This window comes from Tenebrio molitor, chromosome 1, assembly GCF_963966145.1.
Source record: "Tenebrio molitor chromosome 1, icTenMoli1.1, whole genome shotgun sequence".
Classification (NCBI taxonomy): Eukaryota; Metazoa; Arthropoda; class Insecta; order Coleoptera; family Tenebrionidae; genus Tenebrio; species Tenebrio molitor.
The window spans coordinates 1,239,757-1,259,018 of record NC_091046.1 but is presented as its reverse complement, the minus strand read 5'-3'; the positions used below and the strand labels follow the sequence as shown (position 1 = coordinate 1,259,018).

The 19,262-nt window shown below is 41.6% G+C and overlaps 2 protein-coding genes across 3 annotated transcripts; one reads left to right on the top strand and one right to left on the bottom strand.

Annotated features, from left to right (window-relative positions):
* Nucleotides 1–1,036: 1,036 nt before the first annotated feature.
* On the bottom strand, nt 1,037–12,210 carry NaPi-T (Na[+]-dependent inorganic phosphate cotransporter). Its single transcript, XM_069041132.1, has 9 exons — nt 12,044–12,210; nt 11,524–11,999; nt 10,829–10,913; nt 10,556–10,776; nt 10,354–10,500; nt 6,039–6,171; nt 1,783–1,938; nt 1,380–1,465; nt 1,037–1,327 (listed from the first exon to the last, which is right to left on the bottom strand). The coding sequence occupies exons 1-9, from the start codon at nt 12,063–12,065 to the stop codon at nt 1,124–1,126; spliced, it is 1,530 nt and encodes a 509-aa protein (XP_068897233.1). The 5' UTR covers nt 12,066–12,210; the 3' UTR covers nt 1,037–1,123.
* Nucleotides 12,211–13,163: 953 nt separating this feature from the next.
* LOC138125672 (titin-like) lies at nt 13,164–17,129 on the top strand. 2 transcript variants are annotated; one of them, XM_069041119.1, is made up of 5 exons: nt 13,164–13,298; nt 13,425–13,602; nt 13,658–15,419; nt 15,467–16,458; nt 16,517–16,724. In XM_069041119.1, exons 1-5 carry the CDS (start codon nt 13,260–13,262, stop codon nt 16,555–16,557), a joined length of 3,012 nt encoding a protein of 1,003 aa, XP_068897220.1. In that variant the 5' UTR covers nt 13,164–13,259; the 3' UTR covers nt 16,558–16,724. The 2 variants fall into 2 exon arrangements, with proteins under 2 accessions (XP_068897220.1, XP_068897213.1); XM_069041112.1 differs by having other exon boundaries at nt 15,467–17,129.
* The last annotated feature ends 2,133 nt before the right edge of the window (nt 17,130–19,262 follow it).

The following is a 19,262-nucleotide window of genomic DNA, read 5'->3' as shown; positions in this document are numbered from 1 at the left end:
TAACTTTTCATTGTAAACTTCGAAAGCACCTAAAAGACTTCCAGGCGATTTTTCACGTGGAAAAAATAACGAAACATTGAGCCGAGAGCTTTAATAATGCCTTGATATTTTTTAGAGAGAAGATATGTCAAACTGGTGTGCTTTTGCTCAATCGATACTCGAGCATCTTGCAACAAATCCGACAGCCTTCAAGAATTTTTTAAATCCGCACAAAAAGCGTATTTTTGTATTTTGAATATTCGTTGTTCTTTGTTGTTTGTTTGCCATGTATTTCTTTGGCTTTGATCTCGATGCAAAAAGCATCAGAAAAAATTAATGTCTGAACACCTGATCCAATTAAGCTGACGCAGCGACCGTTCATAATAATCAAATACTAATAACGTGTGAACAGGGGTGTAGTCGATGGATTTTAAGTGTCGGTTCACAAAACCCCTGACCTGGAACGAGAGGAAATGGGGACCGAAGTACTCGATTCCTCTCCTTTTCTTTTATCACACGACAATAAAAAGGTCAAAGATAAAGGAAATAGCAGGAACATGTCGATGCCTGCTTTGGATAAGTCGAGTCAGGTCGATTATTGCGGCTCTTGAGGGATTTCACCCCAAACTTCCCTTCCAGAAATATAAATTAATATAGCGCGGGGAATTTACACCAGACCGACTTTTGTTTCATTAAATTACGACCCCCTCTTAAACAAACAACTCTCCCTTCAAGTCCGTCGTCTTTTTCAAAACCGCAACCCTCTCGACTACGTCCGGAGAATTTTAGTCGCGCATTATGGAGATTTGAGCTGTCAAAGCAACCTCAGCACAATTGAAATTCGAATAGATTATTCGCCCGGAATGTCAACATGTCTGTTATTAAGCGCTCTCAAAATAATTTTCCCAGTTCAGATTTCCGTACGAAACAGACGAACCTGTTTCGTTTAATCTTCGCACTAATTAATTCCGCTCGGTTCAACCATCAAAGCCGACTTGTTTTGATAACGGACGGGGTACTAAACAAAAACAGGGACCAATAACAAGACGAGGAGGAGTCGGCATACGAACGATTGAGTTTATTTCGATGAGGACGGGAGACTGAACAGTATTTTGACCAATCGTGGTTGGACAAGGCGTGGTTTTTATTGTTTTATGGGTGTGTCTTTCTTGTCTTCGTCTTTGTCGTTGTTTTTCTTCATCGAGATCAATTCGGAACCGTTGGTGAGGGCGTCGGGAGTGTTCCAAGGCTGGAGTTCTGATTTTGCGAAGGCGACGAAGAGGACGCCGGTGCTGACCAACATGGCGGTCGATATCCAGAAGACTTTCTGCCATTGTTGCACCGTTTGCTGCAGATTTAATCGTAAATATGTGTCGAGAGAGTGTTGGAATTGCGGTTACGTTTTGGTAGGTGAGTTGTCCCACTACTGCGGGGGTGAGGAAACCGACCAAAGCCACTATAGAGTTGACGATGCCCAGGATAACGCCTGAAAAAAGAGAAAACTTCTTATTCGTCTGGATGTCAGCAGTTTTATATAAATTGCGAGCATCAGATACAAAGTTTAGAGTGAATACACGAATAACCAGAGAGACAGGCAAAGAAGTCAGTCCTTTTCAAGCCTTTCCTCTGGGGCTTACCAATCCCACGCCGACAATCGCCGCAGGATTCACAAAAGACCTAGTTCGATGAATATTATTACGATTTCCGCTCTCTCAGAGATCTGGTTTGGCGCAACAAACGATTACAGCTCAACAGTCCCCTTGACATTTCTTTAACAACGTCACAAATTTATTTCTTACTTACTGGCGTAGTTGGGGCTGATGTCCACCATGGAGGCGAGAGGTCCCGTGGACACTGATCCGTTCATGGCGACGGCGGCGCTCAGCCACACCACCGCCCAGGTGTAGTCGCACCCCGAGTAGGCCAGCGCCAGCATGCACACCCCCTGTCCTATGGTACCTGCAACCCGTCCAAAACGTCAACAATCATTATTATTGGTGCAGCTTTTTCCAACTTGTTCGAATTACGCTTTGTGTCGCTTTGAACAGTTCAAAGTTGAAGTGTCGGCCTGAGGCTTCTCGAGAGTTTGTCAGTTGGGATATTGTGTTACAACAAACTGTTATACTTGTGGGGTACATGTTCCAGACGTATGAAATGTTGGCACAAAGACCGAACGGAATGCGTGGCCACCAGCACGAATCGATAATTTTGATAGAGTGGAGGATCTTGCGGCGGGTTGGGTGCTTTGAAATATGGGGCCAGTGCATTCAGTTGCATTGTCTGGGGATTATTTGTGTTTGTAATTTGGGGAAAACAGAAATGAATTGGTGCAGATGTACGTGTTACTAAGACAGAGAACTTGGAGGGATTTATTGGGGCTTGATTGCTCTTTTGATGGCGTGGCTCTAAGTTGGTGTAGTTTAGTGATAAATGTGTCTTTTGTTGACAAGATTGTTCGTTTATGGTTTGCTTTTTGTGAACGTGTGTAGAACATATTTTCGCACTTCAGAGATTTATTTTATTGCTGTTATTATTTCTTTCTACTTTTTCTAAAAGGCGGTATTTCTCAGACTAAATTTCGTTTAATAACTTTGATTTTACGTCGTGTTCATCGCCGAATATCGCGCCTTTGTGTATCTCTACAGAAACAGTTGAAGTGGCTTTTTTTGAACACTTCAAGTCCTAGGAGTTGAAATGTCCACAGGCCGAATGTAAGGTCATTTGAAGCATTTCTCACGATTTATTTATCAACAATTACACGAAATATTTAACAATTAAATTATCCCTATTAAAAAAACCCAAAAAGCGAAATAACGAAGATGTTACCCAATACTGGGTGTTATTGAAAGTTGTACAGATATTTTAACCACGAGCTACTGGTTTCATGTATTTAGAACTCGGAAAAAATATCTAAAAAATTCTGTCAAAAAATAAAATGACATTTATTTTTTGAGCTACAATTTTCTTTAATTGCTTTTAGTCTTCTACATTGACAAACAACTTCGCAGGTAAAATTTCGGCACATGTTAAAAATACACCCTGTATATCATGTTTTATAAAATGTACGCCAATGTGAAGTAACCTATAGGAAATATGCTTTAAAACAAGGAAACCGCATAGGTGTACGACGTACACTGTACGTTTTATAAAATATGATATACAGGGTGTATTTTTAAAATGTGCCGAAATTTTACCTACGACCCTACGAGGTTGTTTGACAACGTAGAAGACTAAAATTAATTTTAAAAAATTGTACCTCAAAAAATAAATGTCATTTTATTTTTTGACATAGAATTTTTTCGATATTTTTTCCGTGTTCTACATGAAGCCAGTAGCTCGTGGTTAAAATATCTGTACAAAATAACACCCTGTATTTAACCGGTGTCACTGCGGTGTACACGAGTCGCCCGTGTGCATGGATGACAGATGTCAAAATCAAAAATAGCAAGATGGCCGTTCAACTTCGTCTCGGTTCTCAGTTTCTGGGCTTAGCACAAACAGACTCACTTCTATTCTTAATGATATAATCTACTATTTATTGTCAGAAAAAAACTGGCGCAAAATTTATTTCGACTGGAATTATTCTTTCGTAAACATTGTCTCTTGTTTGTGTTGCAAGTCTTATCATAAACTAAAATTTACTATTTGTTCTTAAAAGTAAAGAAAAGTGTTGTAACAAAACTTGAGAAAAAAATATTTTGACAAATATTAAATCTACCAAATAAAATTGGTCAATAAATCTTGATTAGCTAACTTAAAGCTCAAGTGTCCAAATAGTTTTCTTAGAAAAGTTTCATATGTCTAGTTACGAAATTCTTATCTCTAGAAAGTCAATTTTTTTATCTTCACATAAATAAAATCGAAGTGTCTATTGTTTCGGCATTTAAACAAATTTTCGACTTTTTGTGTTACTTAAGCGATACAGAGGATATTTCAGCAGTTTTTAGAATTTTTGTCTGTTTAAATCGACTTAATTCAAAAACTAATGAACAGATTTTCCTCAATCAAAGTTTATCGGAAACAAGACATTCCTGATTGTGTTCTGCACTTTGTTTCGGTGCTGAGTCTATCGCGGGGTAGTGAGTTCGCCTCCCGCAAGTTATTACACACAAGTAAATTTCCACCAACATACAGGGTGTAACAAAAATAAGTGCATTTATTTTAACTGGTAATAGTACTCATCAATTACAACAACTTTTCTAAATAAAATTTCTTGGAATTTTATAAATTTGAACATTTTCTTAAACAGCAAAAACTGAATGTTTTTATTCCCTTCGTATTGCATTTGATGAATAAAAAGGTCTCACTTTCGTTTGTTTTTTGTTGCCACCTTGTTTTATTTCTTTATTAAATGTAGCTATTTAGATTAAAATCATTTGATAGGCTGGTTAGCGAAGTTTTAGTAAATTTGAGTTAATTTTTAAAACCCTTCAGAATTTGTTTTCGAAAAAAAAATATTTAGAAAAGTTGTTGTAATTCATGAGTACTGTTACCAGTTAAAATTAATGCACTTATTTTTGTTACACCCTGTATAATTTTTTAATTTTTTTAATTTACATTATTAAGTACTTTTTTGTATTTTCCAGTCATCTTTTGTATCCTTCATGATATTGCACTATTAAATCCATTCACTTTTTATCAATGTCATTAACAATATTAGTATTCTTCATAATCAATGCGATGCTATAAATACCTACGATGATATTCTAAATTTAATAAAAAATTCAAATAGATAAACTAATCGACAAACTGCTTGAAATTATGCGATATTTATCCTCTTGACTGAAAACTTTCCGTCTGGAATCTCATTCTTAGCCTTTCTTTAGGTTTAATTTTTGTTTTGTAAAATAGTTATTTATGCAACGAGTTCTGTGTAAATTGGGCTTTTCTAATTGCCCGAGGGACAAGATTAAAACACGAGCGTAGCGAGGGTTTTAAGGCCTCGAGGGCTTTTCTAATTGCCCGAGGGACAAGATTAAAACACGAGCGTAGCGAGGGTTTTAAGGCCTCGAGGGCAATTAGAAAAGCCCAATTTACGCAGAAACAAGTTGGATACAAAATTTTATTGTTTGAAACGACGTCCCCCAAGCATCCAAATCTTTTAAAAATGATTTTGTATTTGCTTTTGACAGTTTTGACAAATTTTTCAAGAAATGTCACTTTGAATGTGTTGTCTAGGGCAACGGTTGGTTATCTGCTATTTTTTGCTTTAGAGCAGTTAGGAGACAGTTTACAAAGGAGAAAAATGAGAATTTATGACAGTTGAAAACAATAAAATGTTTTTAGAAGCTTCTCTGAACCACCAAAATAATAATAAAATTCACAGAGCGTTATCATTTCAACTGTACTTTTTTTTCATCACGTCCCAACTGGAGCAGGTTCACATTTCAAAAGGACACGACATCAGAGCGATTCCTCTTTGCTTTGTGATTATTTTTCGTCACACATTTCTATTTCCAAATCTGTGTTATCTGATGTACTTTGAAATGTATTTATTTTGATAGGAATCAGTGTACCGAACTATTTTTTATGTTTTGTCTCCAACGCTATTTTATCTGGCATGCTTTCTCACGAGTGTCATAATAACATAATCATCAAACAAGATAATAAAAAGTCAAGAGTTTTTTCTCGGTGCGCTTCGATTAACAACATTATTCAGGCAACAAATTTCACTCCGTGGCCCTTCCGGGCAAAACATTTCAACCCGATAAACAACAAAATCAAACATTAATCCGTGTCCAGAGGGTGCCACGTCTTCGCCTCGCTTAGGCAACCACCCGAGCACATCCATTTAGCGGTGTGCATCCGCGCCAGCTCACACCGCCGGAATCATCAAACCAAATCGCAGATAAACACAAGAACGGAGAGAAGCGGAGTGTAAAAGCCGCCGCCACTAAAAACTACACCGGAATTTTATTGCGGCCCATTTGAAAAGAAACACTTTGTAATACAAGATTTGGAAATGTTAATCCGCGATAATGACGACATCCGTTTTACTGCCGACATAAAGCGAACCCGACACGAAGATTTACTGTTGAATTTTACGAGGGATAACTCACATCCCGCCGTGGCCAGCTTCCGCACGTTCGTCCTGCTCATCCTGTTCGTCCTGAGGAGGTGGTCGCCCAGCAAGCCCGACATGTAGGACCAGGTGGTGCGGAGGACGTGGCCCAAGCCGGAGAGCAGTCCCGTCTGAAAGCAATTTGGGTCAAGAGAAAGGGTGACAATGGCTGCGGTGATGGTGTTCGATGTTTTTCATCGGGGTGGAGTGTTCGCAGCGAAAATTTGATTTTTTCATTAAAAATTGTGCGGATGACTGAATGATGGGGTTATGAGTTTGTGCAAAAGGCGGCTGGCTTTTCGAAATAATAATCAAAGGGAATGGCGAATTACAGACAACACTTGAGTGGATTTAAAGAGGTTTTTCTGGAGTTCCGTGCCCGTGCATTGCCTTCCAGTGTAATTTATTTAAATTAATGGTAACTAGTGCGTACGCGTAATGAAAACATGGCTCTAATTAACTTTGTACAAGGGGTGGTTCGAGAAATGCGATCGAATGGAGTTTTGTGTACGACGGAAGAAGTGTTAACAGCAACAAAATTATTATGGAATGAGCGAAAATTAATTCATGAATGTTCGATGATGTTTCTTAATTCTGAAATGTAAAAACTTAAATTTTAACAAATATTTATGGGCAAGTTTTGCAAGTCAGCTTCAAGTTATTAAACATTTATTAAACAAATTTATTATTTATCAATTAAAGATAAACAAAATTAAAAATTTGTGAGTAGGTTGCCGTAAAATGATTAATACATATTTTTCAGTTCTGTATTTTTTTATTTGATGCAAATGGAACAAATGAGTTGAAATGGTATAAGACCTTGACCAATAAAGTGTAACTCCTTTTCTATCTATAGTTGTTTTCAATGACATCCGTGCTGTCAGTATGACAGTATGTTGGCATCACTTCCTGTTTCAATTTAGTAATTTTGAATTTCCTAATTTGGCAATTTACAATGACGCGGTAAATTGCCAAATTCAAATTATTAAACTTTGTCCAGATCCAGCGCGAAATTAAAAAAAAAATGGAATGAGTAGGTTTACACGTGATGTTTTATTATTATTCTGCATGTTTGCACTTTGGAAAGACGAAAGAAAACTGCAGTATAGTAGGAGTAATATATTAGGTTTTATTAATACAGCGTATTTCACGAGTGATAATGTGCCCGATGGAATTAAAAATGCAACCCACAATACATTTTCGAATTTCCGAAAAAAGCTGGGTACTGACATTAAAATATCCAGCATTTTTCGGAAATGGCTAAACACAAAAAAGAGATTATTTAATATTTAATGCATGAACAAAAATTACTTCTGTATCATTTTGGATGTTTGTAATGTCACTTAAAGTGTTCACAAATTCAAAAAAATCCACAAAAAATGGCAACGGAACAGATCAAAACAGCAACACGATTAAAACTAATAACTTTTAAAACCAGAGAAATGCAAAACAAAGCTCTAAAAATGAAAAACCGCAATTCTAAATGCTTAAACTACTTGACAGCACTGACAGTTTCAAATTTGAAATGTCATTATAATTTATTTTTCGCGTGGGTTTCATAACAACCAATGAGAATCAGTGGCGCGAATCTTTCAAGATATTACCAACACAATCTATGATACTTTGTTAATACCGGGTGATTTTAAATGAATGTGACTTTTTTTCATAGGTTGGTAATATTAGGTATTGTTGGTTATTCTGCTTTTTAATGTGATAGTTGACATAAACATAGGCGTCCTCGCGTATTTGACACAATTTATTGATACATAAAATGTCAAAATGACTTACTATTCCGGACACGGAATCCTGGCCAACATTTTTTTGACATTTCTAAAAAAAATGATGTAAACCAATCATTAGTGTCATTAATAAAATCACTTTGAAGTTTTTCTTGTGACATCAAAAAAGCAAGTAAATGGAATTATCGAGTCAAAAGTTGGGTTATATTCAATAAAGGCCAGTTCACACATATTTGTCAGTTAAATGTCAGTTGTGGCCAAGATTCCATGTCCCGAATATGTAGCACGTACGCCAATGTGTTGATTAAGGTATCAAGTTTGGCAAAATAATTTATGAAAAATGTTCCCAACTTAAGAAAAAAACTCACAATAATTTAAAATCACCCGGTATTTTAATGTTGTGGTTTGGGGATTTTGTTATCTAAGGATATTTAAAAAACGGCATTCTATCAGTGGACGTAGTCTATAACTCCTTTTCTATCTATAGTCATTTTCAATGACATCCATACTGTCAGTATGACAGTATGTTGGCATCACTTGCTCTTTCAATTTAGTAATTTTCAATTTCCTAATTTGGCAATTTACCTTGACGCCGCATTTCCGACAAATTAAAGAAAATATGTAGTCTGATTCGGATTCCGAGGATGACCTAGTTTAACCAGGTTTAGACCATGTTGAAGATCGAGTTCTTGTTTGTTGTTGATGTTTCACGAAATATAAATTGTCTTTTACCATAACCTCAATTTCATGTTTGACATTTTTTTAACTAGGATTTGCTTATACTCTGAATATTACCAACATTAAAAATAACACTGACAGCACGGATGTCATCGGTAAAACGTCGTAAAATCGCTGATTATTGATTTTATTTAAAACACTAAGACATTTTTTTTTCTTTGCAGAAGTTACAAAAGGTTCAAGTGTGGAGTAAAGCGTGTGTAACTACATTAAGGTCAAAAGACTTTATAATATCTGCATGCGCCATTTTTGTGACCGATATGTTAATGCCACATTTGAAAATGAAATTTTAATTCGAAGAACCTTAGCACTTAATGCCATTCGTATGCTCCATTTGTTTAACTTTACTTACTGTATCAATTTTTTCAAAAAACAACATTTTGTTTAACTTTCTTATCGTTCCACTTGACATTTGACAGTTGAGTGACAGTTTCCGAAATGTCACATCTGGCGTTCGTTTTTAAATCACGTAATTGCAGGTGAGGCCTGTTTGAGTTGGCAATAAAATTCTGGTGATTTTTGGTGACTTTTATGTCATGTTCCAACGAGAAAACCATTTTATTAATAAGAGATTACAAAAACCAAGACGTTTAAATTTGAAATGTATGCCAGCTGTCAATAATGTCAATAAAACAAACGGAAATAGGTACAGTCACGGCTAGTCGTTGTCATTCAACTGACATTAGCTATAAAACAGGTTTTATATATTTCTAACTAATTTTTGACATGGATGTCAAAAACGTTAATGGTGGCATTTTGATTTTTAGTAGGCGTGACAGAATTTTTGTCACAAAAATTTTGAATATCAGTCATAATGACAATAAAGCTTAGGCTACACAAGTTTTTTCGAAATGACAGTAAAATAATTGTGAAATTCCGTGGCCGTAACTATACAATTAATAGTCTTGCCAATTTGATGTACATTTTTTTATTGCCAACTGAAACAGTTATTGTTGCTCACCCGGTTAGTTGTTTACACAAAAAGTAACTAGATCTGTCAGTTTTGTCACCATAAGTATGGTTAAGACAATTAATTATAATTAATATTTATTTATTTATAATTAATGTTAATCAATTTGGTTAAGAATCAATTGAAAACCACATAAATTTTGGATGCAGCCTCGCAACATGAGACAGTATCGCACACCTATCGGCGATATTAGTCTGACTCATGTTATGAGGCTTGCCACCAACGCCAACTGCGATGGGACATTCATTTATAATAAATAACCCTGTAGTAGTCAATATAGAGCAAAAAATATAGAGATATTGGATAAGACTTAGGTATTCGACCTTGAGCAACTCCTAATCTAATTGGGCAAAACATTCAAGGTAAGTAATGGTCAAAAGGTTTAAATAAATTAATAATAGCAAAAATAAAACGTGAAACATTTTCGTTATAAAATTAAATTTCAAAGAGTCAGATTATTTTTTGAACACAAGGGATGGAAGAATTACTTATTTTTATTTATAAAACGAATCTATTTAACTTTCCTTGAAAATTCTATTATTTTATTTGAATTTTTTTTTTAACATACAAACTTTTTCAATTTGTGTTATCAGGAACATCTTTACTATTTCCCTGGAGGATACAGTCATGTACAAAATAATTGTCATTTAATACTAGGTACTAACAGGGACGTTATCTCCATTTATCGATTTTCAATTCTCCAGTAAACATTTTTTTTTTTCTTAAATTAAAATATCGATTTGAGGTAGACCTTGAGTCTTCACAGAATTGATTTTATTGGTAAAAAACATGCAAAATCGTCATTCGACAACCAGATTTAGAACAAAATCTCTCGACAGGAATCATAAATTAAAAAAAAAACTCACCGCTTGAATGCTCCACCCGTGGATAAACTTGAAATAACTGGGGGCATGAGTCATCAGCGTGAAGAACCCCCAAATCCCGCCCCACTGCGCCAAGATATTCATCCAGACCGGCACCGACAACATTATGCTCTTCCAAGGAACCGGTGCCTAATCAATCATCCCAAATATACACATACAACAACCTTTTCGCAAAATTTTTTACTTTCTCTTTTGTGTAGCTCTGCCCCAGACTGTCCAAAATATATTCCCTTTCTTCCGGCGAGATGCGAGGGTGCTTGGCCGGACTATCGAACACCAGAAACCACCACGCCATAAACCATACCGATCCTGCCACCCCCGACACGTAGAACACCCATTCCCACCCCCAGCGGTGGATGATGAAGCCGCACACGGGGTACGTTAAAGCTGCACCGACTGAACTGCCTAATTGGAGCGATCAATCAATGATTGGACAGTTGACCAGATTGCTAATTACCCAAGTAGGCCGTGACGAACTTGCTCCTTTCGTTGGGGGGGATCCACCTGGCGGTCATGTTGTGCATCGCGGGCCAAGCGAAACCCTGCAACATGTTTGACAGGTCACGTGACGGAGACGCACCAATGGCGGGGCTCGGCGCGGAGCGCGGCCTATAGACGCCCGGCATTGCTCCTAGACTAGGATTTCAGTAAAACAAGAAAAAATACCAAAAACCAAAAACGTATTCGTTCAGTTGTGACAGAGTTTGCGGGGATTAAATCCGGATAAAGCACAGCAGGAGTTAATTGAGGCTTTGAAGTGGTCTGAAATTACGTGCAGAATCGCTGAAATATTTCACGAAAAAATTTGTTGAAAATGTTTGCAGGGGAAGTTAATTTGTTATTTAAATCCAATCGGGAATTTTGTCTGCTCGAAAATTCCTCTGAAAAAACACTTTTTCTCCATTTCACCTCCACAACTAATTCTATCCCAGCTGAAAAGCTCTCATCGCCGTCCACCTGTTTTCACCCGGAATTCTATTAGTCCGGAATCACGAACATTAACAATGTCAAAATTAAACTTTTGTGCTCGCCGACCCTCCCTTTGTCTGGATTTCATTACCCGACCTTGTTTACCGACCAGAATAAAATCCTCCAACGTAATCCTTGTTGCTTGTGGCGGTTAAAAACACTCTTTGTTTAAAAACAACTTACGGCCAGGATCCCTTGCAAGATTCTCAATCCGATAAGATACTCGTGCCCCACGAACGCCGCCATCGGAATGAAGAAGCAGCACAAGACCGCAGTGAAATTAGCCAAGCCGAAGACCAGTTTGGCGCCGTACTTGGACCCCAGGATCCCCCCAGGGACTTGGGTGACCCAGTGGAGCCAGAAGAAGGCGCCCAAGACGCGCGACTGTTCCTTCTCGTTCCAGGGGAAGGCGACCCTCGAGGCGTTACCCTGGAATACTTTGTCCGTGGAGTTGAGTCCATCCGGAGCAGTTCTTTGCAAATAGGAGTCGTTCTGCGGGACCAGACACTCGCTAGTGAGTGTGAGGTTGTTGCCAGGCCTGGCTTTCACCATTGATACAATGGCGATGTTCAAGTTGGTCCTCAACATGTAGTTGACAGCGAAGCCGAAGAAGACCAGGTACCAGAGCACATCTCTCGCCGTGCAACACTCCCTAGACCCTGAAGGAACGTCAAACAAAACGATTTACAAAATCTGGACTCACCGTTGCCGCCGACTTTCCCCATTTTCTACGTCGAGAAAGACCAAGCCATCGAGCACAAGAACAAATATAAAATGTAACACTAGTAAAAATATCTGGTCTTATCACCTAATCACATTGTTTGTGAATGTTCTTATTGTTGTAATTGTTATAAATAATTCCGTAAAGACGTGCAAACAAATCTCGCGCGTACGATGATGTGGGAAAAGCGATCTGTCCAAATATTTGTTTCGCGTGACGGCACCTGTAAGGGGTGTTTAGTGCAGGATCCGGGTCAAAGGTGGTGGCGGCGGCGAATTACAGAGCGCCGCCCTCGCTCGCCGAGGCTCCCGCTAGATGGTGCGGGGTGGCCGGAGAAGACAAACACTAATCAAATTATTGTTAAACTAATGAATTAATTTATTATCCTTATCGCAGGAACTAGTTGGTCGAATCGAAGCAGATAAATTGTCTAAATTGTTGACACCATTTTGTTGTTTGTTTGCTTGATTGAAAATTGATATTTATTTTGTGGTATCGGTCAAAGATTTGGAGGATTTGGTTGTTTTGTGTACAGGGTGTACAGAAAAATATGAAACGTCTGAATTGTGAGCGTTTCAGGTTTGTGGATTACTCACCGGACTGGGTTATTTATTTTGCGGATTTCTTTTCCTGAAAGGTACTTACTTTGTGTCAAAACCGATCGTCTTGTCCGCACGGCTCTTAATTCCGTGCGCCGCCCCCGGCCGCCGGGCAGACTCGCCGCCTGTCCGCCACTTCGCAACCATTGACTATCCACCCCCTTTAATCGGCTTACGTCATGAGCCAAATCCCCCGAGCCGGTGGGATCGCTTCCGCAATATGCGAGGCCCACTCTTCTCCTCATTGTTTATTTTTTAACGACAATAAATGCGATGTTTATCGCGGTTCCGTTACGAAAACACATATTTATCAGGAAAGTTTCGTGCTTAAGAGGGCGAAACGAGCGCAAGAGACGATCCGAGTGGTGTTGGGAATTGATGGGCGACGCTCCAAATCGATGGACAATTTCGTAAATATTGTTTCGCGTGTGGTTAATTATTTCGCGTTAACGCGAAACGGAGATTAAGGGGTGGGAGGGCGGCCAATTCCCGAATAAAAACGGATTAAGTCACCCGATGCTTGTTCATACGATCACCTTTTGTTTAACTAAAAAAATCGTTTTTCGAAGTGTTAGAAAATTTTGTGAAATTATCGTAGAATGGCAGCACGCTCGGTTTTCAAATTCTTCACCAAGACGGTAAGCGCGGTCAGGAACAAAATGCGGCGAGAGGGACCGCCCCCGGGGGGCGAAATTTAAAAAACTCCTCTTAGGGAAAAATTTTGACGTTTTGCAAATGTCAAAATAGTTTTTTTTCTCTTGCAGTGTTCCTACACATTCAACTCGGCATACTCATCTACTGTTACGTCCGCATCAAACGAAAAGAGTTGCAAGAAGCAGCACCGGTCTTGCTCGCAGCCCCCGCAGAAGCAGCCGCGAAACAAAAGAAACCACAGCTTGTTCCAAGTCAGGAAGATCTCGAAGTCTTTGGAGAATTTGAGAGGTAAAGTGTATTGTCTTGGTGGTGCGGGAGTAAAGTGAGCTTGTCCCCCCGATAGAAAGTCGCTACAAAGATGAAGAAGAAGAAGTGCAGTACGAAGTGGAAGAAGAAGCGAGACCCAGCCGCCGGAACAACTTCCCCGCGGCGACGGATTTGACGGTGAGGGACCCCGCGAAAGAGTTCAAGGACAAGTACGCGGCTGAGGAGAAGAACGAGGAGGGCAACCCTATCTACGAGTTGGCCGACGGGTCGCGCAACGATGGGAACTACTACGACGTGTTGGAATACATGAAGAAGATGGAGCAGAACAAGCAGAAGCACCTGTTCGTCCATCTCCAACCAGGGAATCTGAAGCCGTACGGTTCCAACGACAACTTGTACTGCCCTGCGTCGTTCAAGAAGGGCGGCAAGATTGTCTACCCGACTATGACCACCACGGCTGCCAGCCAGATGGACAGGAAGAAGAAGAAATTCGACGACAGCCAGTACAAGGAGTACAGCAGTTACCAGTCGGAGAAAGAGTACCCGGGATACGAGGACACGAAGAAGGTGGCGTTGCACGAGAAGAGCTCGTCGAAAAGCGTCGACGTGAACAAGATGAACTACAGTACGAGTTGCAACAAGACGAAGAAAGCGTCGACCAAGGCGGGGGTCGAGGCCAAAGGACCCAAATTGTCTCTGAGCTCGAGCTTCTCCAGACGGTCGAGTACAGCGCTGCTGAAGAAGAAGAAGAAAGACAAGGCCCTGGTGGAGAGCGTGCTCGAAGAGAAGAATCTGGGAGGGATGGATCAGTTCTACCAGAACATCAGCGAGTCGGCATCGAAGAGAAGGAGCAGCGAGTGCTTTCTGAAAACTGAGTCGAGTCACGACTTGTTGGGCGGCGATCGAAGCTACAACACTTCGACCACGCTGCAACACAACAACAAATCTTCGAAGGTCATTTGCGACGACTACGTGACCGTGAAATTGGGACAGCTGCAGGAAGAGTGTCGCCGAGTGAAGAGATGCAAACCTAAGAAGATTCATTTCGGCAGGTTGCCCAAATTGTCTCCGCCTGATTGTCCCTGCATCGAAGACATCCCCCTGAAGGAGGGCAAGCCTTTGGTGCGTCTCAAGAAACGGTTCGAGGAGAAGGAAGCGGAGAAGATTTGCGCGCAGGAACTGGTGTGCACCACGCCGCGAGCCGACGCCAATTACAAAATCAAGAGGAAGACTCTTCCGGTGATCCAGGCGCACGAGTGTCCGTGCGAGGAGCGCGAGATGACCGATTTCGTGATTCGCAGGCTGCCCAAGAAGAAGATTCCGGAGCCGCCGAAGGTGTGCATCGAGTGCGTGGGCAAGGAGTGTTGTCCCCCGCGCGCCGACGACAACCTCAAGGTCGACAAGAAGGTGTTGCCGAAGCTCGAGATCAACAATTGTCCTTGCGTGGAAGAGGAGCCGTTGAGGGACGTGCCGCTCAACAGACTCAAGCCGAAAGCGGTGAAGGAACCGGAGAGGATTTGTAAGGTGGCAGCTAAGTGCGACGAGACGATAAGGGCCGACCACGGGCTTCAGGTGAAGAAGAAGGTCTTACCGATCATCAAGTCGGACTGCGCGTGCGTGGAGCAGCCGCCCCCGGAAGACGTGCCGCCGCTCCGCAGACTGAAGAAGATCAAGTACGTGGAGAAGCCGAGGCCGAGTTGCGAGACGGTGCTGTGCGCGGACGCGGTCCGAGCAGATAAGGACTTGAAAGTGAAGCAAAGGAAGCTTCCGGTTTTTGTGCCACAAAACTGTCCTTGCATCGAAGAGGACATCCCAGACGTGTTCTTTCAGCTGAAAAGGTTCGTGTCGAAGTGTTGCTCGTTGCTTGGTACTAGTTGTGTTTCAGGTTGAAGCCGAGGAATGTACCCAAGGAGAAGGTGAAGGTGTGCGTCAAGGAAACCTGCGGAACACGCGCCGATGACGGCATGGTCGTCAAACCGAAGCAGCTGCCCGTGATCGAGCCCAAGGAGTGTCCTTGCATCCCGGTCGAGCTGGTGGATGTTCCTCCTTTGAAGAAGCTGGTCCCCAAACCGGTGGTGGAACCGCCGAAAGTTTGCAAAAATCTGTTGGAGTGCATCATTCCAAGATCGGACGAGAACCTGAAAGTTAAGAGGAAAATGTTGCCGGTCATGCCTCCAGGTTCTTGTCCTTGCGTCGAACCGGAACCCCCCATAGACACACCTCCTTTGAAGAAACTCAAAAAGAAACCGGTCACGTTCAAGAGGATATGTCCCGTCAAGGAGAAAGAGTGTCCACCGAGGGCCGACGAGAACCTCAAGGTGAAAGTGAAGAAACTGCCAAAGCTGGAAATCGCAGATTGTCCTTGCATCGAGGCGGAACCACCGGAAGATGTGAAACCCTTGCGCAGACTGAAGAAAGTACACATTTGCGAACCACCGAGGATTTGTCCCAAGCTTAACGACTGCGAGGACATTCCTAGAGCCGACGAAGACGATTGGTTGTACTGGAAACGAGTAGAAGTGAAGAGTGCTGAGTGCGAGCCGGTCAAGACAAACAAGAGATCGTACAGTACCACATCTAGGAGGCATTACAGCACTTGCATGAGCAGAGAGTACGATCTGTTCAAGCTGAAGTACGATTTGGCCACTTTGCCCACGACGCAGCTCGACGAGAAGTCTTACAACATCATAATCGACATCAAGCCTTCGGCGCCGCTCATTCTGACCCAGAAACCCTTAGAAGTGAGCAAATGCGACAGCACGGAGGTCGGTTTGAAAACGGTGAAACGCACCAAGTCGGCGCCGGTCGACTGCGTCACCTTCGTCATCTACAAGAGCAACACGCTCGGCGGTACCAAGTCGGGAATGATCAGAGAAGGCTCGAGTGACGTTTCTTTAGTTTTCAACACCATGAACCGCTTCATCTCTACTTGCAGCACCCTGTACGAATACTCTGAACGCACCAAAGACAAACTGAAGGACCACACGACCCCCCCGTGCGAGTGCCCCGTCAACGACAGCCACCTCCAGCCCAAGAACCCCATAATTCCAGAAAAGGAACATTTCATAACGCCCTATCCCACCGACGACGTTATCGACGACACCGCGAAGAAGAGCAGGATGTACTTCAGGACGAGAAAGGACGAGAGGGAGTGCACGGACCAGCAGGAAGACGTCGACTGCAAGGAAGAAGAGGAGAAGGGACTGTGCGAAGTCGTCGACGAAGAAGTCGTCCAGCCCCAGAAGAAGCTCAGCTTGTGGGAGAGGATCGTCAACTATTTCAAAGCGAGACCTGGATGTCCCAGTCCCGAAGAGTTCAAGAGGATGAGGTTGAAGGAAGATGCGGAGAAGGCGGCTTCCAAAGCGGGACTTTGTCTCTACGATCCCAAAGAGATGCTGAGGAAGAACGAGAAGGAATTGCCCAAGGTGATCACAGCTGGATCTGCCAAAGACGAGTGCCGGAAGTAGGGTGGTCGGTGCGGGGGTCGACCAGTACATCGATTTGTGTTATCTAGTCTTATTTTTGTTCTGAATATATGATTTGAGCTAGGGGGTTGATTTATTTCGAAAGAAATTACCGAAATGACAGATCGATGCAAGACGAGCTCCTTGGTCGTCCATTGTGTTATTTATCCTCGACTTACGGCCAAGTTGTCCTTTTTTTGCAACATTTGAGATTCCGGTGCATTTGTAGAGAAGTTACCGGAGCAATGAATCTTTTATGTGACAGTTTTTCCACTGTAAAATATCTATTGGAGTTTCTCCCTTTGCACCGAACCTGTCCCGTTTTACTTTTTAATGGAAGCAAGTGTACGAACCGTGGAAACAATTCAAACAATATTTATCTCCGGCATCGACCCCTCCAGAACTAATTCAACACACAATCAGATTCCGAACCAATATCGGACTTATTTGTTGTTATTTTATTTACAAGAACATAACCTCAAAGGATTTAAAATTCAATTTATCAATCCCGGAAGTTTTCAAGGGCCACAGCACCGAACGAATTACTTTACGTTCTGCAGGAAACTTGGCGCTTCTTGTATACAAACAGATTAAAATGTTTTATTTTATCGAAGGAATTTTTATTCGAGAGCTACGCAAAGTCGGAATCGAAATAGGAGCCGCCCACGGAGCGCTCTCGAAAAATACAAAGAGGCGAAAATAATTCGTCGGGATGGCTTAACTCGCTCTAAATGGGACGGAAATGAAGAGAATTTTCATCGGTTCAATTTCGATTCTCGTTGCAAAAAGCAACAAACATTCCTTGACGTTTTGTGAAATTTGAAGGTTAGACAACCAACAATGCATCGCAACGATGACCGGATTGGTTTCTGGCGGGAAATTCGAAATGGTGACGATAAAAGAGGGCCGAAACGAGTCGCTTCGCCTAATTTCGTCGAATAAAATTGTGTATCGGCAGTTTGCGACCGGAACGGAGCCCTAATCATAAATAATTCAGCAGTGACGGCGTATACATATATAGGCATTTCTTCGGCTACAGAAATATGCTAATTCCGGGATCGATTCCGGGGGAGACTTATGTATATGAGTGTAACGAGACGCTTTTTAATACAAAGTTTGCAGACGAATTTGTCTCAGTGCATCAAGTTTCGCTCGAGTACTCCACGTGTCCCGAACAAAGTTGAAATTTGCGAAACAGGATTACGCGTGCACGTATTATCCTGTGTGCGAGTTTAACAAGTTCGAGACCGGCAAAAGGACGATTGAGGTATGGCTTCCTGAGAGCGGGTGTCGTTTATTTAAATTTGGACGCCAAAAAGACAAATCGGAGGAGAACTTTCAAAGACAAACACCAAGAGACGGAGAAGTGAGTTAAGTGAGGTAATTGGCTGATTTTCGCAGCGAGAGGGTGATAATGTACGGTGCAGACTCTAGCAAAATACGAACTTCAGACAGACCTGAATTCCACCGTTATCATAATTGTTTCAGCAACAAAAAGCCGCAGACGCCGACCAGAAACGAGACGCAACTTGCTCTTTCTCGACGCTGCGAGATACTTTTTGACACCCACCGAAGACTCGTTGTTTTCTTTTAAACGTGCACGATTTTTCGCGTCAGGGCTCAGGTTTTAATTGGTATCCAATAATTCAGGGGTGTTGTGTGCACTCCAGTTGTTCAATGTTCCACCCGGCTGCATTAAGCATGACCCGAAACAGCGATAATGAATTTTCCAGCGGACTCCGGACAATGTGTGGCGCTGCTTGTCATTAAATTTGAGTTGCCGGGGGTGGATTTTTTGTTTAAAAGTCACGTCCGTTCGAAGCAATAAGGGCATCTCCGGGCGGAAAGAATCGAGTGGTCCGACCACACGTAAAATAATCCCGCGATTAGGTGAAAAAGGAAACCGCAGACTTATTGGCTGGGGGTAAACATGGCCTGGTAGACAGCTGAAGTTAATTCGGTGGCGTGAGCGTGAATAGGGTGCTCCTAACACAACGTTGCCGTCCCGTCACATGCCAACTCAAAACATATTAAGGGAAAAATTTACGCTTTCTACTTTTTCCGCCGGAAGGTGGCAGCTTGACAGGGGCGCATTCCTGCGGCTCTAATAGACTATTGTTTAATTTAATCTAATTCGCAGGAAGAGGAAAAGCAGATTTGCAGCTCTCGCGGCATTTTAAAAATTAAGTTAAACAATGCCGAATGAGAACAGGAATT

What these genes read in the sequence shown, in the direction of transcription:
- NaPi-T (XM_069041132.1), bottom strand. Translation starts at nt 12,065, where the DNA reads ATGGGGAAAGTCGGCGGCAACG. An exon ending in GTTCGTCACGGCCTACTTGG is followed by an intron (nt 10,777 to 10,828) that starts GTAATTAGCAAT and finishes CGCTCCAATTAG; the next exon opens with GCAGTTCAGTCGGTGCAGCT. An exon ending in CATCAGCCCCAACTACGCCA is followed by an intron (nt 1,466 to 1,782) that starts GTAAGTAAGAAA and finishes CTCTTTTTTCAG; the next exon opens with GCGTTATCCTGGGCATCGTC.
- LOC138125672 (XM_069041112.1), top strand. Translation starts at nt 13,260, where the DNA reads ATGGCAGCACGCTCGGTTTTCAAATTCTTCACCAAGACG. An exon ending in GTCTTTGGAGAATTTGAGAG is followed by an intron (nt 13,603 to 13,657) that starts GTAAAGTGTATT and finishes TCCCCCCGATAG; the next exon opens with AAAGTCGCTACAAAGATGAA. An exon ending in GTGTTCTTTCAGCTGAAAAG is followed by an intron (nt 15,420 to 15,466) that starts GTTCGTGTCGAA and finishes GTTGTGTTTCAG; the next exon opens with GTTGAAGCCGAGGAATGTAC.